The 24,627-nt window shown below is 40.3% G+C and overlaps 1 protein-coding gene across 1 annotated transcript in view; it reads left to right on the top strand.

Moving 5' to 3' along the window:
- The window catches only part of LOC149305338 (uncharacterized), a 148,092-nt gene that overhangs the window by 88,382 nt on the left and 35,083 nt on the right, over window positions 1-24,627 (top strand). The window contains exons 5-6 of the mRNA XM_089477953.1: window positions 10,948-10,990; window positions 15,629-15,693. Coding sequence (XP_089334079.1) covers window positions 10,948-10,990; window positions 15,629-15,693 — 108 coding nt within the window. The remainder of the gene's footprint in view (window positions 1-10,947; window positions 10,991-15,628; window positions 15,694-24,627) is intronic.

Genomic DNA, 24,627 nt, shown 5'->3' on the forward strand with positions numbered 1-24,627 from the left:
TATCACCTCTTAACCTTCTCTTCTCCAGGCTAAACATCCCCATCTCCCTAAGTCATTCCTCTTAGGACACGGTTTCCAGACCCTTCACCATTTTAGTCGCCCTTCTTTGGAAACGCTCCAGTTTCTCAACATCCTTTTTGAATTGTGGTGCCCAGAACTGGACACAATATTCCAGGTGAGGTCTGACCAAAGCAGAATAGAGTAGCACTAATACTTCCCTTGATCTAGACACTATACTTCTGTTGATGCAGCCTAAGATCACATTGGCCTTCTTAGCTGCTGCATTACACTGTTGACTCATGTTCAACTTGTGGTCTACTTGGACTCCTAGATCCCCTTCACATGTAGTCTCGTTCAGCCAGGTGTCACCCATCCTATATCTGTGCATTTCATTTTCCCGCCCTAAGTGCAGTACCTAACATTTCTCAGTGTTGAAATTCATTTTGTTAACTTTGGTCCAGATTTCTAATCTATTAAACAAAAAAAAATTCGAATTTTGATCCTATCCTCTGGGGTATTAGCTACTCCTCCCAATTTGGTGTCATCTGCAAATTTGATAAGTATGCCCCCAATTCTGTCATCCAAGTCATTGATAAAGATGTTGAATAGCAGTGGGCCCAGGACTGACCCCTGTGGGACCCCACTGGCCATTTCTCTCCAGGATGAAAAGGAGCCATTGTTGAGCACCCTTTAAGTTCGGCCAGTCAACCAATTACAAATCCATGTAACAGTTACTTTGTCAAGCCCACATTTCCAGTTCCCACTTGGGCTGAATCAATTTATTTGAAAATTTATTGATTTGAAATTAAATCCATTCAGCCCCCAAAACACTGCAAAAACCCAGGAGGCATGTTATCAGTTCAATGAATGACATGGGGAAAGCTCTTCCAACTGCTGAACTTTGAAAGGACAGTGGATCTAGGAATACTGGTACACAAAGTGCTGGTTTGTATGGAGACATACTAATGGTCCTAGTCATGTGGTGTTTGAGTGTTGGACTATGACTCTGGAGATCAGGGCTCAATTCCTTGCTGGAGCATAAAAACCCACTGGGTGACCTTGGGCAGATCACACTTTGTCAGCCTCAGAGGATGATAAAAACAAACTCCCTCTGAATAAACATGCCAAGAAAACCCTATGATAGATGCACCTTAGGTTCCCATAAGTAAAAATGACTTGAAGGTTCACAACAACAAAGTCCTGATGAACAATGGTTCTCTAATGGCCAGAAACAGATGGACCAAAAGCACTGCCTTTGGGATGATCCAGCTGAAGCTGTGACATAGCCCCCTAAGGCAGCCCAAATCCAGCCACAAAAGGAGTGCAAAAAACACTCCTTGACAGTGGTCCATTGCAAACCATGCCAGTGGCTGGCCTTGGGATTGTGGTATCTGGTTGCCATGGTCCTGCGCCAAACAGGGAGTGACTAGTGCTGGCTTGGCCAGAGACTGATCTAAGATGCTAGTCTGCTTGACCCCAGTGTCTCAGATTTCTGCTTTTCTCAACTCTATTCCCTAAGAGTAGAGGCAGACAGTTGAACTGGACAATCAGGTGCTTTAATCTCTGTTTGATGGCTATTTCATTTTGTCTATTCGAAAATGTGACATAAGTATCAGTAATTTAAATTATGGCTTCCATCTTTTGATGACCTATGCAATCTTTAGTTCTCCTTAAGAAGGACTTTGTCATTTTTTTTTCTCATGTAGAAGTCCATGTTCAGTTAAAGGTTGTACAAACAACCTTTGTCTGTGAATTGTCTTGGTTCCCTCCGGGGAGAAAGGCGACATATATATGAAATGAAATTAAATAAATGCAGAGTATACAATGTCACTGCTGCTGTGCATTTCACATTTGTTTGCACATTCAGTTGTGCAGTCTTGCAATCTGCTAATGTGCAATCATTATGTAACTCTGTGAATGTAGAGTTACATTCCGTCCCCATGTCATTTAAATGCTGAAAACAAAGGAAGTATTTTTAAAGGGGAAAATTGCATTTTTAGAACCAAGTCACATCACTAATGAATGTTGCCACATGTCCTGATGGTTTTACTCATAAACCTTGTGTTCTCCTTCTCCTTTCTCTTGCTAATGGTTTAATATGTGCCAAAGGGCAGGAGTTAATTAAGACCCCAGCTTTGTAAGGTGAGATTTGTAATCAGTTTCCCAAGAGTGCAGGACACTGACAACTCTTAGTTAATTGAACATTCATTAATTAGTTAATTGAATGTTAATTGAATAATGGCCTGAAAATTACATAATGGTCTGAAATTTGTTTTAAATATATTTCAGGTCTTTGGTTCATTCATCCTTTTAAAAGTTATTCCGTCTACTTGAATATATACTTTGGAAGTTGGTATGAGAGGATAAGTTGCATGGTGGCAATGCATGTAGCATTTTTGATTAAGAACTATTATTACTATTAAAGCTAAAATTTTTGCACGTTCTCATTTGTGAAGTGGTGACCCTGATGCACAATGGCGGTTGTGAGTATGGAGCATGAGGATGGTTCTCATAACAGATTCATTAATCCAAACTAAAGAAGTGTGATCTTGAATACTGATTCTCATCCATCTCATAGACTTGATAAAACAGTTCTTCTGTCTCCAGCAGAATCCTTGAAAATCACGAAAGGGGGCATGGAACGGGGAAAGGATGCATTTTATTGCATGCCAGAATGCCACCGATGCCGCTGGAAGTCTGCGTTCCGTTCCCCATCTGTCCCAGAGGAAGCAATTTTCAAGAAGGAACTTATTGCACGGGGCTCTAGGAACGCAGCTAGCATGGAACGAAAGGGGGTGTGATGGGAATGGAATTGGGAAAGGATGCATTTTACTGCACACCAGAACGCCACTGCTGCTGGAAGTCCACGTTCAGTTCCCCATCTGTCCCAGAGGAGGCGATTTTCAAGAACTCTTCTGAACAGTTCTTGAAAATTGCCTCCTCTGGGATGGATGGGGAATGGATGGGGAACAAAACATGGACTTCCGGTGGTGTTGGCAGTGTTCCAGCATGCAATAAAATGTGTCCTTTCCCCATTCTGTTCTGATCAGGCCCCCTTTCGTTCTATATGAGCTGCATTCCTAGAGCCCCGTGCAATAAGCTCCATAGTTTAGTTATGAGAGACCCATACCATAGTCCATCTCTACATGCATGCTTGCAGATAGGTTTAGGAATCTCTGTGAGCATATAACTGGCACTAGAAATAACGTGCTGTCACTTCCAGTTCACTGGTAACTCAGGGTTGCTCACTGGGGATTCATGCAAGTGAATGTTGGCTTCTGCCCCCCCCCCCCACACACACACATCTTAGCCTCTGACAGAAGAACTTGGTGAAGCTCAATGGCCTCCCCTCCACAGCACAGTCTTTCTGCTTCTCCATTGTGTTGGCCTTGTAAATCTTACTCTGGTGGAAAACTCAAAGCCTATCCCATTCACACAGATATTGCCAAACCATAAGACTATGGCATGATACAAAAAGCTAGCGTTCCAACAGTTGATGTAAGATTAGGCATCTGTAAAACATGTAGAAATGGTTTCCACACCTAAAAATGGATGTCATTATCTGTTGTATTTATTATTTAGGAAAAACTGACTCTGGAGATTATTACACTGCCCTCTTCTGTCCTTCCATCCCAACCTTGCTGTGGGATAAAAAAAACTTTAAGCATGGATTTTATCACATGCCTCCATGCCCAAGTCGGAAGCATCCATACCCAATTATGGCATCCCGTACCTGATCCGGATTACTCTGGCACATTTTGAAAGAACAGGACTTTCCCATTCTTTGCAAGTACAGGAGAAGTCCAGATTGGGGAGGGGAGGCCATGATTGGGTATGGGATGCTTCTGGCCTGGGCACGGAGGTGTGATAAAATCCGTTCATAAAAATTTTCATCCTGTGCTGAGGTAGGGATGGAAGGATGGAAAAGGGCAGTGTGATAATTCAGTCTTCATAGTAGTGATTTTTGAAATGTAAGCTCACAGGAGTGATTATAGTGGAAGGAAAGGGGGTGGGGGAGACAAAAAAATGGTATCTTTGGTTCTTTTCAGCCTTGAGGCTGATACTGCTGTCAGAATGCATTTAAGCACCAATTTCAGCTCTAGCACATCTCTGTTAAGGTTCCATGTTTTATTAAGAAATCAAACAATGCTAATTACCCTCTAGTTTTGATTTCTTGAAATAAAATAAAATAAAATCAAGCAACTCAGATTCTCTGTCATGGAGCACGTATCCTGTAATTGAAAGGCTTTTCAGCAAGCTGCCTAGTGAGATTTATGTACAAAAGATTTATCTTCACTACCAGGGTTATTCATAACTCACCCTTTAACCTATTATCCAGTGAGATTCCTTAGAGGCCAGAAATAAAAAAAGAATAGCATCTTCTTTTCAAACACAACAAAATGTGAGCAGAATAAATTTCTCCCATCAGCCATAACAAAGCAGCAAAGTTCTGAAAATGCTGCCTACAAAGTTTGGAATCTAGTGTGGTTGCTATGTGCCACCAATATAGTGCAGAAAATATAACTGAAAGTACCCCTACCATTGAAGAATGCACACTTTCCCCAATGTATACAGTAGCCTAACCTTACCCAGTTACCACTGAAAATCCACGGCCGTTCCAGACATCCCAGGGGAATTAGCTGTGAAGGGAACTAGCTTTGAGGATAATGCTCATATTCCGAATAACTATGGCGTGTTACAGACTGCCAAAATAAAGCTGCTTCGGGTCTCTTTGGAGGTATGCTATTTAAATGATGCATGGGTCCTAAGAGTCCGGAGGTCATGCCAAAGCCACACTCCATTCCTAAGCACTGGAGTGCAGCTTTGGCGCAGCTTCCGGATTCTTAGGATGCATGCATCATTTAAACAGCATACCTCCAAAGAGACCCGAAGCAGCTTTATTTTGGTAGTCTGTAACAGGCCTATGTCTGCATTTCAGAACACTAATAGTTAGTATTGCAGGCCAGATCCAAGGCAGAATCCTTCATACTTCTTTGATGCCAAGAAGGCAGCATGTGATAGCTATTCCCACAGGTGATAGGGATGGGGGGAAAGAGTACAAATGAGGACTAAAAACACAAGAAGCCATTACAGCATGAGAACAAAACAGAAGCAAAACAGTCGCCACAGATGTGTGTTATTACTCTGGAGAAAAAGAGGTGTAAATACATTCAAAACTCAATTATCACAGACCGTGCCAGCTAAAGCATTTTTCAGTTGCTGGCTTCTGTGCTAGTTTTTCTCTGAAAACTACACCATGCCAGTCTGAACGAAGTTATGTGCTCAATTTCTTAGAGCTAAGACAATAAAGGTAAAGAATAACAGTCCCATTCCCACAGGAAGAAAGGAGAATGTAGAGAGCAGATACTAGAGTAGCACATCACTTCTTGTGGCTATTAAAACTTTTATTATATTATTCAGAGTAACGTTACTTTATCAACAATATTAGCTTCAAAGGAAATATGCTCCACAAATTTTTCTCAAATGCCTTATCTTGAAAGTGTTGGAAACTCTTCAGCTAATCTTTATATACTCAAACATTTGCTAAATATTGAATGAATATTTGGTATCCAATGAGATTTTATTTTTGTATTTGATACATGAGCTTTTATACAGGATGGTGCAGAGTTTTTTATCTGACAATATTGGATAGCTGGCATGGAAAGATACTAAATTCTTAATAGGTTTTGGTGGATGGCATATATCCCATATTTTCCTAAAAGAAACTATGAGTAAGTATCTAGTAATTTGACTACACAAGACTTTGGCTTAGAAGCCTTCACATTTTATAATGGCTAAAACAACTGAAAAGAACCAACACTCTAAATTATTCAAATTTCAATATTGGGAATAACTTTTTTTTAATTCAGAAGGTGAATTTAATATTTTTAATTTGAAATTTTAATATTGATTCCAAATGTAACTGTGAATTTCAATGATAACAAATGTGTCAGCACACACACACACACATACACCACACATCAACATCCTTAGCAAGGGTTCATCTTCTTATGGCATGTGTAACAGGTTGTAGCTATTCCTCCACATAACAAGCGGAAGCACATGTCAGATAAGAAATATTACTATCTGCTAGTAGTTCATCACATCAGTAAAGTTGTCATTCATTTTCCATTTCTACAGCAAAGTTAATATGCCACAAATACGCTTCAGAATTCTGCAGTATTTGAACATTCTGTCTATTGACCAATGTAGTTAATTTTTTTCTTGATAGAAGCAACAAATACTTTTAGCATCTCTGAGGAATCTTTAAAAACTGTGAGGATTCCAAAGACTTATTACACGCTGGAATTATATATATATATATATATATATTTAAATATTATTATTATATTATTATTATGCAAAAAATTGCATGTGGTATTCTTTCACAGAAAATAGCATTTTCTTAAAATGATGTTTCCAGTTCAAAAATAACATGTATGAATTTTAAAAACAATATATTCTGAACTGTGAAGATTCTTGGCAGTCCAGGATCCACTTCATCAAGGTTTCCTAACACCAGAGGGACGTAGTGTGGAATCATTTTTGGAATATTTTGAAATATTTTTCCATGTCTGCTTAGGAATGGGCAAAAATGCTTGGGTTCTCGCTTCTTAAAGAAAATGTGGAAATATATCAGGTCCAGTAAAGCTCCTCAGTTGTACTCAGTCATCATTGCTTTCTTTCCTAAAGTAGCCTGAGGGAGTGTGGGAATTGGCTGGGAGAAGCAATACTAGCAATGGGAAAATTCACAGACACAAGAAGTATTGAAATCTAACATTTTCATCTGTGGGTGCATGAAGACAGTTGCCTTTGCTGTGTCAGGTCTGGCAGAGTAAAGGAAAGGCATGTTACTAGCCAAGGCTGAACCTCAGTGAGTGGATGGGCTCACCTGATGAGTAAGAAAGTATCTCTTGAGTTCACAATTTGAAATTTCCAGATCATGAAATTGTCCAAATTATTATGATTGGTGCATCATGGCATTGACATTTCATAGAAACTTTTATTATCTCAGTCCTTAAGGAGTGGAAGGAATGTTTTTCTGTCCTTTGCTAATACAATTATGGTCCAAAACACACCACGGAAATGATTCAGTTTAACTGCCCTGGCTCCGTGCTAGCAAATCACTGGAGTTGTAATTGAAGGCTTTCATGGCCGGTGTCCATGGTTTTTGTGGCCATGTGGCCACATAGCCTGAAAAACCCAGAAAAAACTACGGACTTGTAGTTTATTGTAGCACCAAAGCTCTCTGAAAGAGAAGGCTAATGGTCTCACAAAACAGCAGTTCTCAAGATTCCCTAGCACTGAGCCAGAGCAGTCAAAGCGATCTCAAACTGGATTATTTCTATACTGTGTTTTGGACCTATGTGTCCAAAATTCTAAAGCATAAACTTAGTTGTAAATCTCATCTAAAGTAAATAATTTACCCAATAGGATTTACACGTATGTTGGCTCTCCACTGGGCAGTTGATTCACACTTAAAATATCACTTCATTTTTCAGTATCAATTCATCCTCTTACAATGTTCTTAATCCACAGGCCCAGTTGTTATGGTTTATGCTTTTTTTCCTGGATATCTAATTGTTAACAGATTTATCAATATTTCTTTATGGCTACTTTTGCTGTGTTTACATCTTAATAGTTTCACCTGTAACTCAGTTACTCAGTGATGTTTGCTCTTTCATATAAAGACTACATTTTGCTCAACATATTGTCATCAGCTTGTTGATCTATTTGTCAGTTAGGTGTTGACTTAATTGTTTTATGCAAGAACTCATAAAACAAAAATTAGTATCAAGATAATCCAAGAGGAAGATCCAGGCCAGTGCAAGAAAGATGTAGGCTTCTATATTAGTTATCTCCAAGGTATAGGCTGAACAAACAAAACAGTACATATCTCCCTGAGTGCATACACATTTAGTCAAAGGTGCAAGACTATTGAGAATTATGAGGAAAAGTATACATAATGGGTGAATTGCTCTGGTGATCTGAAGCAGTTCCCTTTGCCTCCATAGACTGCCTGAGGCAATCACATTTGATAGGAGATTCATCACCAGTCTTTCTAGACTCAAGAGCCCCATTTTAGCCTCATAAGGCTACTATGTTTAAAGTCTGAACCCCTCCCTCCCTCCCGCTGCCATCCTTATGTTTTTCTTCTGTTGCCTTTGTCTTGCTCAGGTGAAGTTTAAGCATTCTCCTCTGGAAAAAGTGAAAATTACAGCTCTCTCTGTGTATAGCTAGAATCCTGTAACTGGAATCTTAGCAGCAGCAAGCTTCAATTCCAATGATTTGGGGGAGGATGGAAAAGATTTCAATTCATTTTGTTCTGAACCAATGTAAATCTGTAGTACAGACATGGCCCTCCTTCTCCCTCTCCCTTTCATCATTTTTTTAAACTTATTGATTTTATGCTCAGTTATATCATACAAAATATATAATTAATTACTAAATATTTCCTTTTACCCTTCTCCCTTCCTCCTCCCCCTTCTCCTTTTGCCTTCCATATTTCTATTTAACTTAGCCTTTAAAACAAATTTGTGTTCTGCTTCTGGTTCAAGCCACTTTGTGTTAGGCCATGGCCAAGACTTCCATTGGAGCTTACTGCATAGTCCCCAGGGACACTTCCAGTGTGGGACGAAAAGAAGCAGGATGGGAACAGAATGGGGGCTATCATGCATTTTATTGCACGCTGGAATGCCACCAACGCCATTAGAAGTTCCCATTTCGTTCCTGATCTGTCCTAGTGGAGGCAATTTTCAGGAATAGAATGGGAATTTCCAGTGGCATTGGCAGTGTTCCAGCTTACCACATAAAATGTGTGATAGCCCCCATTCTGTCCCCACCCCACTCCCTTTTGTCCCGAGCCAGGAGCATCTCTAGGGGCTGTGTGGTAAGCTTATCCAACTGAAGCTGACAGCCAATGTGGTAGACAATTGGGTGGTGCAGCTATGGGGAAAGAATAACCAAGAATTGAAATGTGCTTAGATAAGGCAATGAGAATGCAATTGTTGTTGTTGTTGTTGTTATAGTGTGCTTTCAAGTAATTATAATAGTCATTAATAATAATAATAATAATAATAATAATAATTTCTATTTCCCGCCTCTCCCTGCAGATCGAGGCGGGATTACAGCAGTCAGCAAATTTCAACAATAAAAACATATTTCAACAATATTAAATACATAGCATTAAAACATACATTACTATCAATACAATACAGCTGGTCAATGCTTTGTAAAAAAACATACAATACTGACAGAGGTGAGAATTTTACAGCAGGTTTGCTGGATAGGCTCACTGGAAGAGATCCGTCTTCAGTGCTTTCTTAAAAGCATCCAGGGTGGTAATAAGACGGATCTCTTCCGGCAAATCATTCCACAACTTGGGAGCCATGGCGGAAAATGCTCTGTGGGAAGCGGTCACTCACCTGGTATTTACGTAGTCTTGTGATTTCTTCCCAGTTATTCTGAGAGTGTGGGGCAGATTGTGTAGGAAGAGGCGTTCCCTCAAGTATCTCGGGCCCAAGCCATTTAGGGCTTTAAAGGTAATAACCAACACTTTGTATTTTGCCCGGAAGCTAATCGGCAGCCAGTGCAGAGATTTTAGTATTGGTGTTACATGGTCAAACCTCGATGTCTCGGTGACCAATGTAGCTGCTGCATTTTGAACTAACTGAAGCTTCCGAACTTGGTACAAAGGTAGCCCCATGTAGAGCACATTACAGAAATCTAAACGAGAGATTACCAGTAGAAGTATCACTGCTTCAAGGTCCCTCTGGGCCAGGTAAGGGCACAGTTGGTGTATCAACTGAAATTGATACCAAGCACTCCTAGCCATTGCAGAGACGGATCTAGGAGTACTCCCAAACTATGCACTTCATCCTTTAGGGGAAGTGTGACCCCGTCCAGGACAGGTTGGCAAAGTTCTCTGCCTGGGCCCAGGGATCCTATTGCTAGTTTTCTCTGGATTCAACTTGAGATTGTTTTCCCTCAACCATCCCATTACCGACTCAAGGCAGGCATTTAGAGGAGAGATGCCATCCTTGGTCACTGCAAGAGTCGGAGACATAGAGAAATAGATTTGGGTGTCATCAGCATACTGATAACACCGCGCCCCATGTCTCTGGATAATCTCTCCCAGTGGCTTCATGTAAATGTTAAATAGCATGGGGGACAGGATGGCACCCTGAGGGACACCAGATGTCAGCTCTCTCTTGGAGGAGCAACTATCCCCCAGACTCACCATCTGGAATCTACTCAAGAGGTAGGACCGGAACCACTGGAGTGCAATGGCCCTGATGCTCTGTGGGGGCAGAATTAAGTATTTCTGCATGCTCATAGTTCCCTAAGAATTTTCTTCCTCCACAGATACTTAAAAAATAAAAGGAGCTAATTCTCTATATTTTTTATGGGGGAAAGACTGGACCCTTTTCTTGTTTGTAGAACTTTCTGGCAAAACCCATGCAGAGTTTGTATTCTGGCATGATGCTTTTGTATTTCTCCCCTGTTTTTATTCCTCTGAGAATCAAAGAAATTATATGAATTAAATTAAGAAATTAAATTCCTTCACAGTAATTTGTGGTTGGGTTACATAGAAATCTTATGACAACTATCTAGCTGAAATCTCAGAGCAGAAATCTGCCCTATAACCTTCAGGGCTGCTGTTGAATGTCTTTCTGAAATATTTCACTCATCATTAAGATGTGCTAAATAGGCTTTTTTTTCAAGTTTAATAAGGAAAAAAAAGTCCCATTTTGTTAAGTACTCATAAAAATCAAATTAATATTAATTTTATTCAGCATACTCTTGCAAAGGGAATTTCAATCGCTTTAACAAGAAATTTTTTTTTTTAACAGCAGTGCACTGAAAAAGAACATGTATGGGTCATTTATTTATTCAAATGGATTATGTAGTGGCCTGATAAATAAGTGTCTTTTTTATTATTTGCAGAGAGTACCTTTCACAAAGAAAAAATCAGTTCATCGAAGATCCAGTAAGTACAATTTTCATGTAACTGACTGTTTTGGATGCACTGTTATTAGTGGTAAGGGAGAGGTAGTTAGGGTCATTGAAGGAGGACCAGTTCCTCATTATTGTGCTTAAGGGATTTGTCTGCTTCTTGCCCAGTTTGGCAATGTGATAATCCTTGATGACCAGGGCATATTGTTAAATATATCCTACTAGAATTACAATACAATCAGGAAAAGTTCTGACTGATATGCATTAAAAAAAAAAGCTATGTCTCGGCTGTGCGAATTAGTGCTGCAGATTGTGAGGTCACATTTACAATGTTTCTTTATTCAAAAATTAATGTGTAGACGATTGGATAACAGGGGGAAAGCTTTCAGCCTAGCCTTATTTTTCAAATGCTACTTTTTCCATGCAGGATCATAAAAATATGATCATCCACCAACAATCTGACATGGCACAATCCAGAGCACCTCTGTGAGACCTAGGCTCCAAATACATCTTAGTCTTTCAGCTCCGGTACTGGTGGAGATGACTGTACCTAGCCCCAAAAATACTGATTCTGGGAGACCCTTTTTATTGCTTGCACAGACTTTGACCTGTTATGCCACTATTTTCTCCCTTCACCTACAGGTTTTACGCAGACCTTTCTGCCAATACTACTCTACTATAATAATGCAAACTCTCAACAATCTCTCTTTAGACCTTCACAAACTGTAAACATTAGGGGAGGGGGAGCAGAAATATGTCCCCAGCTTTCACATGTTAACATAAACAATGATCTCATGGAGCACTGGAACCACAATCAGTTGAATACTATTGCCTTTCCTCTTCAATCATTCCCATCAACAGCAAGCAGGTGAAACGGGTGTCCCTTTTTGCTCTCCATGCTTACAGTTCTTGAATGCCTGTAAAAGCCTATCTTGAATCCCAACCACATTTCAGCTGTTTTATCTGTCTTTCCGAATTCTATCGCATACACTGACATTCCACTTTGAATCATCAGCTTAAATTTAATTCATATCTTCTCTACTGAATCTATGGCACATATAAGTACAGTGGTCCCTTGGCTTATGCGGGGGATCCGTTACATCCCTGCCCCCCCCCCCATGTAGGCTGAAAAATGCACATGCACAAGTCCCATTTAATTGAATGGGGCTTGTGCTTGTGGCGCGGGAGAGTGTGCGCGCTGCAGGCACGCGCACCATTCTTTCTCCCATCGTGTGCCTTACACGTAAGCAGGAAGCCGCATATGGGGTGCCCGCCTATAGCGTGGGTGCACTGTACAACAAATGATCCTGCACAACGCATAACTTTGAGTCATATGGAAGAACCCTTGGTCCTTGCTGAAGAGGGTCATTCTCGTCACCCAAATGAAACATGAAATTATGTTTGATAGGAGAATAAGGCAAGTACCTATTCATGTTAAGAAAAACAAAGCAGATTATTATTCAGAAAGCATTATTTGAGACAAAGGGCTAGTTCTTCTATTGACTCAGGCAGTCCATTCTCATGTCAGGAGTAATTTAATTGGCTATAAATCATCCATGCTAGGCAATGTCAAATCTGATTCTGAATATACTCAGAGCTGGGAAATTATCTTCAGCGATTTCATGTTGTCTCTCTGCAGCTTGTTCTAACATTCTGTGGCTCTTTTTGCCTGGGTCTTTATTAGAAGCAATTTTATATTCATAAATTCTCTCCCTTGTTTACATAGCCAAAGACTCTTCTAGTCTTCTCCCTAACATTGTCCCTGCAGTATGTGCTATAGTAAGGGTTCTCAACCTAGGTGCCCACACCCCCAGGGAGTGCAGGATGGGATTTCAGGGGGAGCAACAAAGAATGGGTTGTGTCCTTCAGAAATGAGTCACAAGACATCACTCATTTTTTCTGAATAAATTAGAATCTAATTGGTCAGTTTAGATTTGCATTTAATGCACTGAGTTAAAAGCTTTTTTTTTTTTTAAAAAAAGTTCAATTTCTTCACCTGCAGTATTGTGTGTGGATCAGTTTGTGGTACAACAATTAGAAAACAGACGTCTTCATCTTCCAATGTGATAATGCATTTGTAGGAGGTGTAAACATTAATCAAACATGTCCTAGCAGTGTAGGGCATGGAAAAGTTTGGGACTACAGTGCTAAAAATATTTTGCTGGACAGGGTCACGGGAGTCTGGGAGAAGGGAAGCCTGCTCTCCAGATGCTTTCCTTCTTGTACTAGAGAATATAACATGGCAGTTACTGTTAGGATAATAATCCAATAGTATTGATTCTCAGACATATCTCATGGGGAGGGTCACATGCTGTGTTATTGTTTTTGCAAGTCTGGTTTCTTTAATGCTCTTTCACACACTTGCAACGGTTCTGGTTCCTGTTCCCATATACTTCTACCATTTTTACTGTATACAGTGGGCAATAATATGCATGCACTACTCTGAGTTTCTTGGAGTATGCACTAGATATAGCAAATAAAGAGTAGAATCATATCCACAGACATAAACCCAATGAATTCAGTGGGGCTTACTTTCATGACCATAGGATTATGCCCAAAATATATGATGCATATCCTTTGAACTGGGAACCACTTAAGCACTTACTGTCATGCCCAGCCTGGAAGATGGCTTGGAGGACTCAGAGGATGAGCTAGAGCCTCTGGGATCTGAACCTATAACGGAGGAGCCAGAGCCCCAGGGGCTTGAACCTGTAATGGAGGAGCCAGAGGCTGGCCCTAGTTCTGCTGGAGCAGAGTCTGTGGCCCCTCCAGAGGTTCAGCAGTCAAGTTTGCCTGGTGCCGAGGCTGTGGACATGGAGGAGGATCTGGGCAGTGTGCCTACCTTCAATGAGCGTCGAGCAGAAAGAGAGGGCCTTCGAAGATCTCGGAGGCTTTATCAGAAGCGTCTTCGCAATCAGGCACAGCTGAAGGCCAGCTCCTTGCCTTTATAAACACCTGGAGCATGTGTGGTTCCTTGCCAGTGGATATCTGACTCTTTTAGGGGAAAGACTCTGTCTCTGGCTCCTTGGCTTCTTGTCTTGAATACCCGGAAACCTTGACCTTGGACTGCTTCATCGACCTGCCTATCTGTTGCCCTGAACCTCGGACTGTCTGACAATTCTCTTGGTAATCCCTTTTGGTAAAGCTACTGCATCTCTCTAGGACTGACTTTGCTGTGCTGGGAGAGGGTTGTTTGTTTGGGAACTAGCTGCCTTATCAGCCTAATTACAAGGCCAGTGGATATTCTGTCCGGGAAAGCAGTCCAAGGTCAAGGTTTCCGGGTATTCAAGACAAGAAGCCAAGGAGCCAGAGACAGAGTCTTTCCTCTAAAAGAGTCAGATATCCACTGGCAAGGAACCACACATGCTCCAGGTGTTTATAAAGGCAAGGAGCTGGCCTTCAGCTGTGCCTGATTGCGAAGACGCTTCTGATAAAGCCTCCGAGATCTTCGAAGGCCCTCTCTTTCTGCTCGACGCTCATTGAAGGTAGGCACACTGCCCAGATCCTCCTCCATGTCCACAGCCTCGGCACCAGGCAAACTTGACTGCTGAACCTCTGGAGGGGCCACAGACTCTGCTCCAGCAGAACTAGGGCCAGCCTCTGGCTCCTCCATTACAGGTTCAAGCCCCTGGGGCTCTGGCTCCTCCGTTATAGGTTCAGATCCCAGAGGCTCTAGCTCATCCTCTGAGTCCTCCAAGCCATCTTCCAGGCTGGGCATGACACTTACGAGTTACTCACATGAAGAAATTAGAAAAGCATTATTGGTGTTTGTTTTCAGACATTTGTTCTGAAAGTTGGAGCTTGTAGTACATGAACTGGTGAGATGTAGTAATTAGGAGAGTAAAGGTTAAATCAGGAAGACCCTCATTTGAATCTCACAATTGGTATAAGACCTTCAGACAATTAACACTGCTTCCTCCATTGGAAGGTGGTGGATTCCATGTCAGTAGAGCAATGAATCCACTCTGAGTTTTTAATCCAAGTTTTAAAAGAGCTGTTCGGGGTACTGAATTTTATTCATAAAACGGCACAGCACTCAGGAGAGTTCCATTAAAGCTAAATAAAACCTGCCATTGATCCATGGCTCTACTGACGGGGAGCCACCAACCTACTAGAGAAAGCATCAACTATTGCTTCTCCTAATTGTTGTTGTTCCCTGCCTCAATCCATGGGGAGAGTCGAGTAAGAAATAAATATCATCATCATCATCATCGCCATCACTATTTCAAAGTCACCTGTAAAAAATTATTTATCTGTATTAAGTTATTAGTAGCATAGTGGGAACAACCCTTCTATTTGCCATCGTACAGATCCAAAGTCTGAAATTTAATTGCCATCCTGCATTATACTAAGCAAGGAATTGCCCAGCCCAGGGGACTCAGAATACCGTGGTAGCCAGAATTCGAGCTGTAGATATGTGTCATCACTAAGTTCACCTGTTTTCTTTTTCTAATCCTAGTGTGCCACAGATGTTTATGACTTATGCCATGTGCCATCAGGCTTAGGTGGGACTCAAAATGTAGTCATTAGTTAAATCTGTAGCATCAATTGTTGTTGAAAATGCTCTATGTGAATAAAAAGAATTTAACATTATCCTTCACAATAATTTTACAAATTATATTCTTCTTCATTGAGACTCAAATGGAATGGTGTTGTTTTTCTTGATTTTCAGAAAGCGCACCTTCAATGAGACCTGTAGAATCAGAGGCCTGGACTATGGTAACACCTGTACCACATGTAAGTAAGAAGTAAGAGCTACTTATAAATCTGCTATATCTATAAAAGGCACATACCAGCTAAGAGTGGAGATAAACAGCTAATAGGAGATATGTAACATCACATGTTATTGCAGGTGGGCACCTGCCAAGGATATAGAGGTGGGCTGCATTGCCCCCCATGGGACTCTCAAGGGATGCCCCTTGCTGTAGTTTTCTGTGTGTGCTTGGACCCTGCACTAAACACATGTTAATGCTCTATTTTTAATTTACAAATTTGTAATGACAATGTGTCATTTTTAATTGTCATGTTCTTATTTTTATTTATGTAACTTTCCTGTGCATTTGCTTCTACATGCATCCACCCCTTCAGAAATTTCTTTTTAAAGCACGTTACATAGATGTTGAAACTCCAATATGCCTCTGGGAGACCTTTCCCCCTCATTTAAGGATGAACAGATGATAGAACAACATATATATCATACATTGCCTATCCCTCGTCTGCACCAGTGTAACCGTGGATATACACAGGGGTGGGCCTGACTTGTTATAAAGCAAACACAAACACTCGCACACACTAGTACATTTGACATATGAACTTTGATCAATATAAGACAGTTAGGTAGGAAACCATATATGTATTGGGCAGCAACCACTACTAGACACCGTACTTAGAGACTTTTAAGTGGATATTGATCTATTAGTCTGTTTTGGGTGACTGTGTGCTGTACTCTTCAACTTTTTCTCCATTAATCAGCAACTTGGAGAAAAAACACCTTGTGAATATGGGAGATGCAGAGCAGATAAATGTATGTGGGAATTTAGAAAGATAAAATTCTCCAAGTAGCTCTCCATTTTAAGAGTGAATGAAAACTATTATTTACAATTTATTGGCAAAATGTGTTTTATATCCCTTAAAAAAATTTCCTCACAGGAACAGAACAAAAACTTTGCAGTTTTTACAAATCTACAAGTCAGCTCTTCCTGTGTTGAGTATAACAAACTATTAATATTATCAGAAGCACTCTCTCCCTCTAAAAATCTGGAATATGATCCCCATACCAGATTTTGGATATAATATGCTACTACAACATTATCTGTAATATGTGACGGTTGGGTTAAAAAGGTCAAAAAAATGAGTTTATTTTGGCTTTACTTTTTCAATGTAACAAGTACAGCTTACTTGTTCTATAATTTTGGCCATGAGCGGGAGTTATTTTGGTTGTTTTTTTTTAAATATTCTGTCTATATTAAGTTAAAATAACATTTGAAAAATAAAATAATACTAATGTGTCACTATTAAAAGAATTAGCAACATTTTGGTTTCTGAAAATGACATTTCACTCTGTAAGCCATATAATAAGAGCAAAAGCACTGATTAAAATTATCATTCTTTTGTGTAACTGTGGTTTTAGTTAGTTAGTTAGTTAGTTTTAAGGACCAGAGGGGTAGTCATTTTCATCACCTACAGTAAACCCAATGAAAATTCATGTGGAAATCTCTTCCCTGAAATGATGACATCTAAAGCCCATTTAAAAAAATATGGTCTAGGACATGAATTGAAATGGAAAGGTTTGTGCAACTGACCCCTTTTGATAAGGCTGATGACCATGGCTCCAGTATCAAGCCCTCTGTTGTGCACACTGTTTCTCCATCTTAGTGGAATAAGCAGCATCCTTCTAAAGCAAAGGACATTTCTGCTGGATTTAATGCACAACAGCTGCATGAAGGAAATGATACACACTGTTTTCTAAGGAAGAAGCCTGCTGACTCCTTTTCCGTCCTCTCCCTGTGAAAAGACAATGGGAAAGAAAAGTCCTTGTGTTCATCAGCTCTGTAAGCACAAGGCTGAACTTTCCTTCCGCATTATGTACTCTGTCTTCCCTGCTACTCAACTGCATTTGAAACTGGAAGAGCTTTGCTGAATTGTTTACTTATACCAGCAGCTAATGTGATGAAGCAGAACATGTTGACTTATCCTGGTGGCTAACATGGTCCCACTAATGGGTTCATCGGAAGAAAAGGGCTGTTTTTGTGTGCCAATCCCCCACTGGTGCAATTTGCTCTGTAGGCTTTGCTGGGATTTAAATTGCATTTCCCTCCCTGTTTGCTCTTCAGGAATTGACAGAACAGATAGGAAGAAGAAGCCAGCTATTACTTCTTACACTAAGGGCTAAAGAGGTCACAAGGAGGCTAGCAGCTGTAGTTCATTTCCAGTCTAATCCTTGTGACAGCAGGGCCCCTCCAAAATTCCCCATTACATTTACATCTGAGCAAAGACGTCTCAGTACAGGGGATCCCCTACTGCCTCCAATGAAAGGCTGCTTTCCTTCTGACTGTTTAATGCTCTCTGCCCTGGGAATTCTGTCCTCACAACTGGGAAATTGTTGGTGCAGAATTTAGGATCTTCTGGGCTTAGATATATTGGCCTAAAGCTGAGATATAGAGACTCTTGTCCATGTTTTATTATACTGCCCATTCTATCCACTCTGATTTAATCATCCCAATCCTATAAGATTTTCCAGGCAGATCAGAAAAAAATTACCTATCACTACTGCTTGATGATTCAGATTTACAAATCACAGAGATGGTCTCCAGATTCTGTGCCTCTGCTATTATTGCCTGTGCAGAAATTTTAGGTGATAAAACCTAAGATTTTTAGACTAGGATTTTAAAGATCTTTAGATTTAGAATGCCTAATATTTTTACACATTTTTTTCCAGTTATTCTCCTGTCAATCTCTGGGAATTAATTATAAACTTTCTCAGTCATGAATCTGATATCTACATGTTTGTATATACATATATATGCACACACATATATGTTTATATGTATGCTTTACAAGTTTTATGCTTTATCAATTTTATGAATTTTAGCTGTAATTAATTGTACTTTATAATTTGATCTATGACCATAAATAAATAATTATGATGATGATGACAACAATGACCTAAAGCCTGGACATAGCTAATAACCATGTAAAAGGGAAACATTGTGGCCAGGGACTGCTCAGAATACATGCTGTGCTGTTCATTTCACTTGGCGCTCTTTCACACTACCCAGTTATAGCACTGAGATTCCGCTTTAAGTCCCATGGCAATGTCCTATGGATTCCTAGGATTGGCTGGGAAGAGTAGTTATAATCCTCAACCAGAAAATCTTCCTCTGGTGCCTGTGACCAAACTACAAAACCTGGGATGACATCACTGTATGCAGCCATAGCTGGTAAAGTGGGATCACACTGGATAGTGTGACAAGTCCCTGGGTTTATCCTTTTTGGGCTGTCATATTCCTCTGCTGCCTTCTAGCCTAGAAACAAACATACTTGAAAATGAATAGCCATAGGAAGAAGGGTGGATGTTTGGCCCTTGCCTTTCATAATCTCTTGCTCATGGTCATTGAGATTTCTTTATCCCAGGTGTAAGGAGTAAATATTTATAGGAACAAAAGCTAAAGATAAGAGAGAATCCTCATTGTGTAAATTTTATGCACGGTATCAATAAACTATACCTCCCGATAGTCTTTATATAGGAAGAACAGTAAGGGGCTGTACATGAAAGGGCAGTCTGCAGCTGCCCGTTTTTGTCCCACACAGAGGCCACACCAACCAAATGGCATGGTCTCTGGGAGGCATTGGTGCCCTCATGCACACCAATGATGTACATGTGGCGCAGCACTGTTTGGAGGCTGGTCTGCATATATATCACAATCCTCATTGTGTAAATTTTATGCACTGTATCAATAAACTATACCTCCCCATAGTCTTTATATAGGAAGAACAGTAAGGGGCTGTACATGAAAGGGCAGTCTGCAGCTGCCCGTTTTTGTCCCACACAGAGGCCACACCAACCAAATGGCATGGTCTCTGGGAGGCATTGGTGCCCTCATGCACACCGATGATGTACATGTGGCGCAGCACTGTTTGGAGGCTGTGCTGCATATACATCATCATAGTGGCCCCTGTGTGGATGGGGTGAGCCATGATGATGTCGGGGGTGCATGGTAGGGTTTGGGAGCATGCAGACTCTCCACAATCCCAAGCCCTAAAATTGCCCCCCCCCCCCGTTGGTGCTTTTTGCTCATCTGTATCGGGCCTATGTTTTCAGTAGAGAACTAGTGTTACGCTACTCCCTAGTGTTACTCTGTAGAGTCACCATCACCATGTACGGAAGTGAGAGCTGGACAGTAAAGAAAGAGGATTTTTAAAAACCAGCTCATTTTTGTTGTTCTGCTGGAGAAGAGTGCTGAGAATACTGTTAACAGCCAGACAAAAAGATGGATCCTTGAACAGATCAAGCCTCAATTACATAGAAGCCAAGATGATTAAATTGAGGCTGTTCTACTTTGGGCACATCAAGAGAAGACATGAATCACTGGAAAATTCAATAATGCTAAAGGTAGAAGGCAGCAGAAAGAGAAGAAGACCAAAGGCCAGATGGATAGATTCAATCCGGGAGGTCATGGGCCTGAATGTACAAAATCAGAGCATGGGAAGATAGGGGCACTTGGAGACAACAACAGCAAACTATTGTTATCCAGCAAACTGAAGAAGTAGAGACATAATCCATTGCACACCCCTGAACAAAGAGTAGGCACCATCTCCTATTATATTATTATAATATCTCCTATTATAATATCATATTGGGAGAAAACAGCAACAGTGATGTATAGAATCCATACCAGCAGCAGGCTGAAAGCTACTTGAAGAAAGAGGCTCCTCCCTCCCTAACTGTCATCTTTCGGCCTCTGAGGGAGAGAGAAGGCTGGCCCAGTTCCATCAGGGGCTAGCCTGAAGAAGAAGAGCCCTCCCTCCGGTCCATCTGCCTTGGTCCAGGCCTCAGAGGGAGAGAAGAATGCTGGACCTGATTCCCTCCCCCCCTCACCATTCCCTTCTCCTTTTGTGTCGTGTCTTTTAGATTGTAAGCCTGTGGGCAGGGAACTGTCTGTTATCCCCTCTATTGTAAACCGCTCGGATTCCCAGTGATTGGGCGGTATATAAATAAAACCTATTATTATTATTATTATTATTATTATTATTATTATTATTATTATTATTATTACTTACATAAGCATTGGGTAGACTGGGCTGTTTATTAATAGCCTGCCATTCATTCTTCTACAGAAGTCTTGTAGAACTGAAGGAAAATTAATGTCACCTCTTTTTTGCTCCATCTTTCAGAAACCTGTATGGTTTTTACAGTACCATCATATCATGGAAACATTCCCCCTTTTTTAAAACTCCCCCAGGGGATCCTCAAGTTGTGCTGCTATAAAGGTTACTTTTCCGTGTCCTGAATACAAGCCTTTTTCACAGTCTTTCATGAAATCAGCTTCTCATATCAATGGAAAGGATGAGATGGGGAGGCCTTTCAGAGAGGAACTTGGTCAACCAAGAAAGAAAAAAATGGATTTCAAGTCAAGGAAATCTTGCAGAGCATGACATGATGCCACTGACCTGTTGTTTATACCAGGAAAACTATGAACTTGGATGTCTCGGCTGATGGCAAGGATGGCAGCAATACATAAGGACAAAGGCCATCAAAACAAACACATTCCTCTTGAGATGCGTTCCTTGCATGAAAAACCTTTTCTTCAAAGAGCATAATATGCTGTTTCTAAAACAAACCAATTCGATAAAGCAGCATTTTCACTAACTGTAATTCATAGCTATAAGTCCTAGAGAAGAAGATGGAAATAGAAAAGAAGTGAGTTGGATTCAGCAGTCTCAGTGAAAATACCCCTTCTGTACCACTTGAGACTTGTTGTGAGATAACACAGTGTGCACCTCACATCAACAATTTGCACATCTGAGTGGCTGAAGGGATGTAAAAATGCATACATAGCAATGTACATGCTTTTAAAAGCCAGTGGCTAAAAATGCACACAAGCTTTGGTCTGTGGAGTAAAAATGTTTAAGGCAGGCTAAATACATATAAATGAATGTAAAAAGTAGGAAATATGTGACATGTGTACACACATTTTCATGCAAATTCATCAATCCCCAAACCACAACAAATGTTTGCAACCTGATACAACACAATGGCAAGGGGAAAATAGAGGTGGGATTGAGAGCAACTCAGTGAAACTGCTCCTGATTTTTGCATCCTTAGTTGTGTGGATACTGTGTATTAAAACTGGGCATCACCCACCTTTTTTTGCTGGGAAATTACAGTCTATCCTTTCTATTACAAGAGTGGTGGCTCCACTATATATACTTCCCTGGAATTCCTAGTATTTAGCAACTACGCCCTAGCAAATACTAGTGGTGAATTACCACCTACTGAATGAAAACCATTTTTATCACTTGGTAACTAAAAGTCAGGAAGAACATTTTATATGACATGAATTCTATCTACCCCCACCCCACAACAAATCCACTTTGGTTTTAAATTCTCAAACAGCAGTGAAGGACTAACAGCACTTTAAACATTTATTTATTTATTTATTTGCAATAGACTTTAACAGCAGCTTCATCTGCAGACATGCGCTCATATCCAGGCTGGATAAGTCTTCACTAGCAGATTTCTGCAGCTCAAGCAGCTCTTAGGACATTATCACATTATCACACCTGCCTGCTAACCTACGAGAATTGTGCTAGTTTAAAAATGGAAGCATACCAGTTTGGCTTAATTTATTATCACACTTTATTCTTCAATAGCACTTTGGTGCTGCTTTGGCAATCCATGGTTGCCCAATCTAATTTCCTTACTGCTGCCATAAGAATCTTTTTTGATACCTGAATGCCCTACCCTCCACATGAGTGCCTTTTGACTTTATTTTATTTACCACAATTGCAAAAGTGTACAATACTACAAAATGAAAGACAGAAAATAAAAGGAAAACAGCCTATGTGAAAATAGCAAGGGAGAAGGAGAGAGGAGCAGAATCATGAGTATTCACACCATGTGACTGTCTGAAAGTGGAACTGCAACAAGAAGCACTTATCACATGGGAATCCATAGTGGAGAAGCAGCATGTTTGGAAGCCATTGGCTGGTTTTACCTGTTAATGAAAAGGAGCACTCTAGGAATGGATGGAATTCAAACGAACTAAAGAACAGATATGGTTTTAAAGTCCTTAACATCAAAGAGTAGATTGGGTTTCTTCAATGATCCCCCCAAACTGGCAGCCCTAAGACAATACAAGGCATTAGAATCAAGTGAACAAGACTTTCTCTTTCCCCACCAATCAGTTTTCCAATGAGAGTTTGCGAGATACTGGGGAATAGACCAAAATAGAGGAAGGACTCATTTGAGCTAAAGGCTGGCATTGGGATGAGAAAGAAAGAAAGAAAGAAAGAAAGAAAGAAAGAAAGTGAAATAAATAAAAGAACGGGGCTGTTCCAAGCTAAAAAGGAACATTTCAGTATGAAAGAAAATACACTTTGTTACACATTGGTCTTTTCACCCATGGAGAGATTGCTTTGTATTAGTTTGTCTGCCCAGTCTTTTCTTAAAATAACACACACACACACACACACCAGAAGAGATGACTTATCATTAGATGCTCACTTTCACTTTTCACCTCTGAGATCCCTGTGACCTGGCTATCAGTTTGTGAAATGTAGCTGATATGCCACCTGTCAAAATGCTTTTTTCAAACGATAATGTTAAATGGTTTTTTAATGCATCCCTGGGTGGTATTACAAAAAGAGAGAAGGGAAAGCTGACAAATCAGTCTCCCTCTAGCATGGTAGCAAAATAAGGTTTATTTTTTAAAAAAACAACATTCCTCCTCTGATAAGAGACTAAAAACTGAGACCAGAATAACCTCTAACTTGTCAGAGGTTCACGGCCTGTGTGCACCAGTGAAGCTTTCATTGAGTTGACTGGTCTTGTAAAGTAGTTAGTTTGTTGACCACACAATAATACCACTGAGGTCACTTTTATCATGTCAGCTGGCATTAGAGATAAAGGCACCAAAGAAAGAAAAGTTTAAATAGTGAATCTAAGGCCAAGGCTACAGTTTACAGTAGATGGGGAAAAGCTAGAAATCTGACCAGCCTCAATAATCCACAGTACTCTTCTAGACATTCTTCTGTTTCCCTCTGCCAACATGTTATATTTGCCAATTTCCATCTAAATGGTGGAATAAAGAATGCTACATGTCTATTTCATATCATGGGAGGAAATAGCATTGGTTAGAACAGAAAGTCACACGTTCAGTACTACACACTGGTAGTGAATATTATTTTTTGGTTTAGTAATTTAGAGCAGGATTGGGCAAAGTGCAGTCCTCCAAGAGATATTGGACTGCAGTGCCCAGTATTCCTCACTGGCCAGCTATACTGGCTTCTGGGATTTGTAGTTCTACAACATCTGGCTAGCCACACATGGTCTATCCAAATTTAGGGGCATCTTAATTAGACTGCTCAAGACCAAGAGGACTTCTCCTTTTATTTTCAGGAATAATTTTGTGTTCTTGGCAATCATTTCTTACCCATAGAAGTTAAGTATATGCAAAAAGGAAATACACAGTTTTCAACAAGGATAGTATTATATGTTAGTGCAAATGTTAGTTACAAACATTGTTGCTGTGTGCCTTCAAATCATTTCAGAGTTATGGCAAACCTATCATGGGGCTTCTTGGCACTCAAACATTATGCTGTCTTTCTAGTTAGGAACGTAGCATAGGCCTTTTTCTATTTATTAATTTTGAATCCATGCCTTTGGAAATTGCAGGTTTGTGAAAACCTCTCAGACACACCAAGGACATTTTGGACACTTTCCACCAGTCGTGTGAAAATCCAATTTGTGGCACTTCCACATAAGACCTAATTATACTATACTGTGCTACACACAAACATGCACACTTTGCTTGAACTGGCCCTAAAACTATATGGTCTCACTCTAACAGAAAATTACATCTAATAACAGTATGTTAAAATCCATTAAAAGAAATTGGTACAAGCATACCTGTCTCTGTCCTGTCCTGAGTCTGACAACCAAACTGAGTT

Source organism: Sceloporus occidentalis, unplaced genomic scaffold, assembly GCF_023333645.1.
Source record: "Sceloporus occidentalis isolate IW3139 unplaced genomic scaffold, rSceOcc1.0.p SCAF_12, whole genome shotgun sequence".
NCBI classification, from domain to species: domain Eukaryota; kingdom Metazoa; phylum Chordata; class Lepidosauria; order Squamata; family Phrynosomatidae; genus Sceloporus; species Sceloporus occidentalis.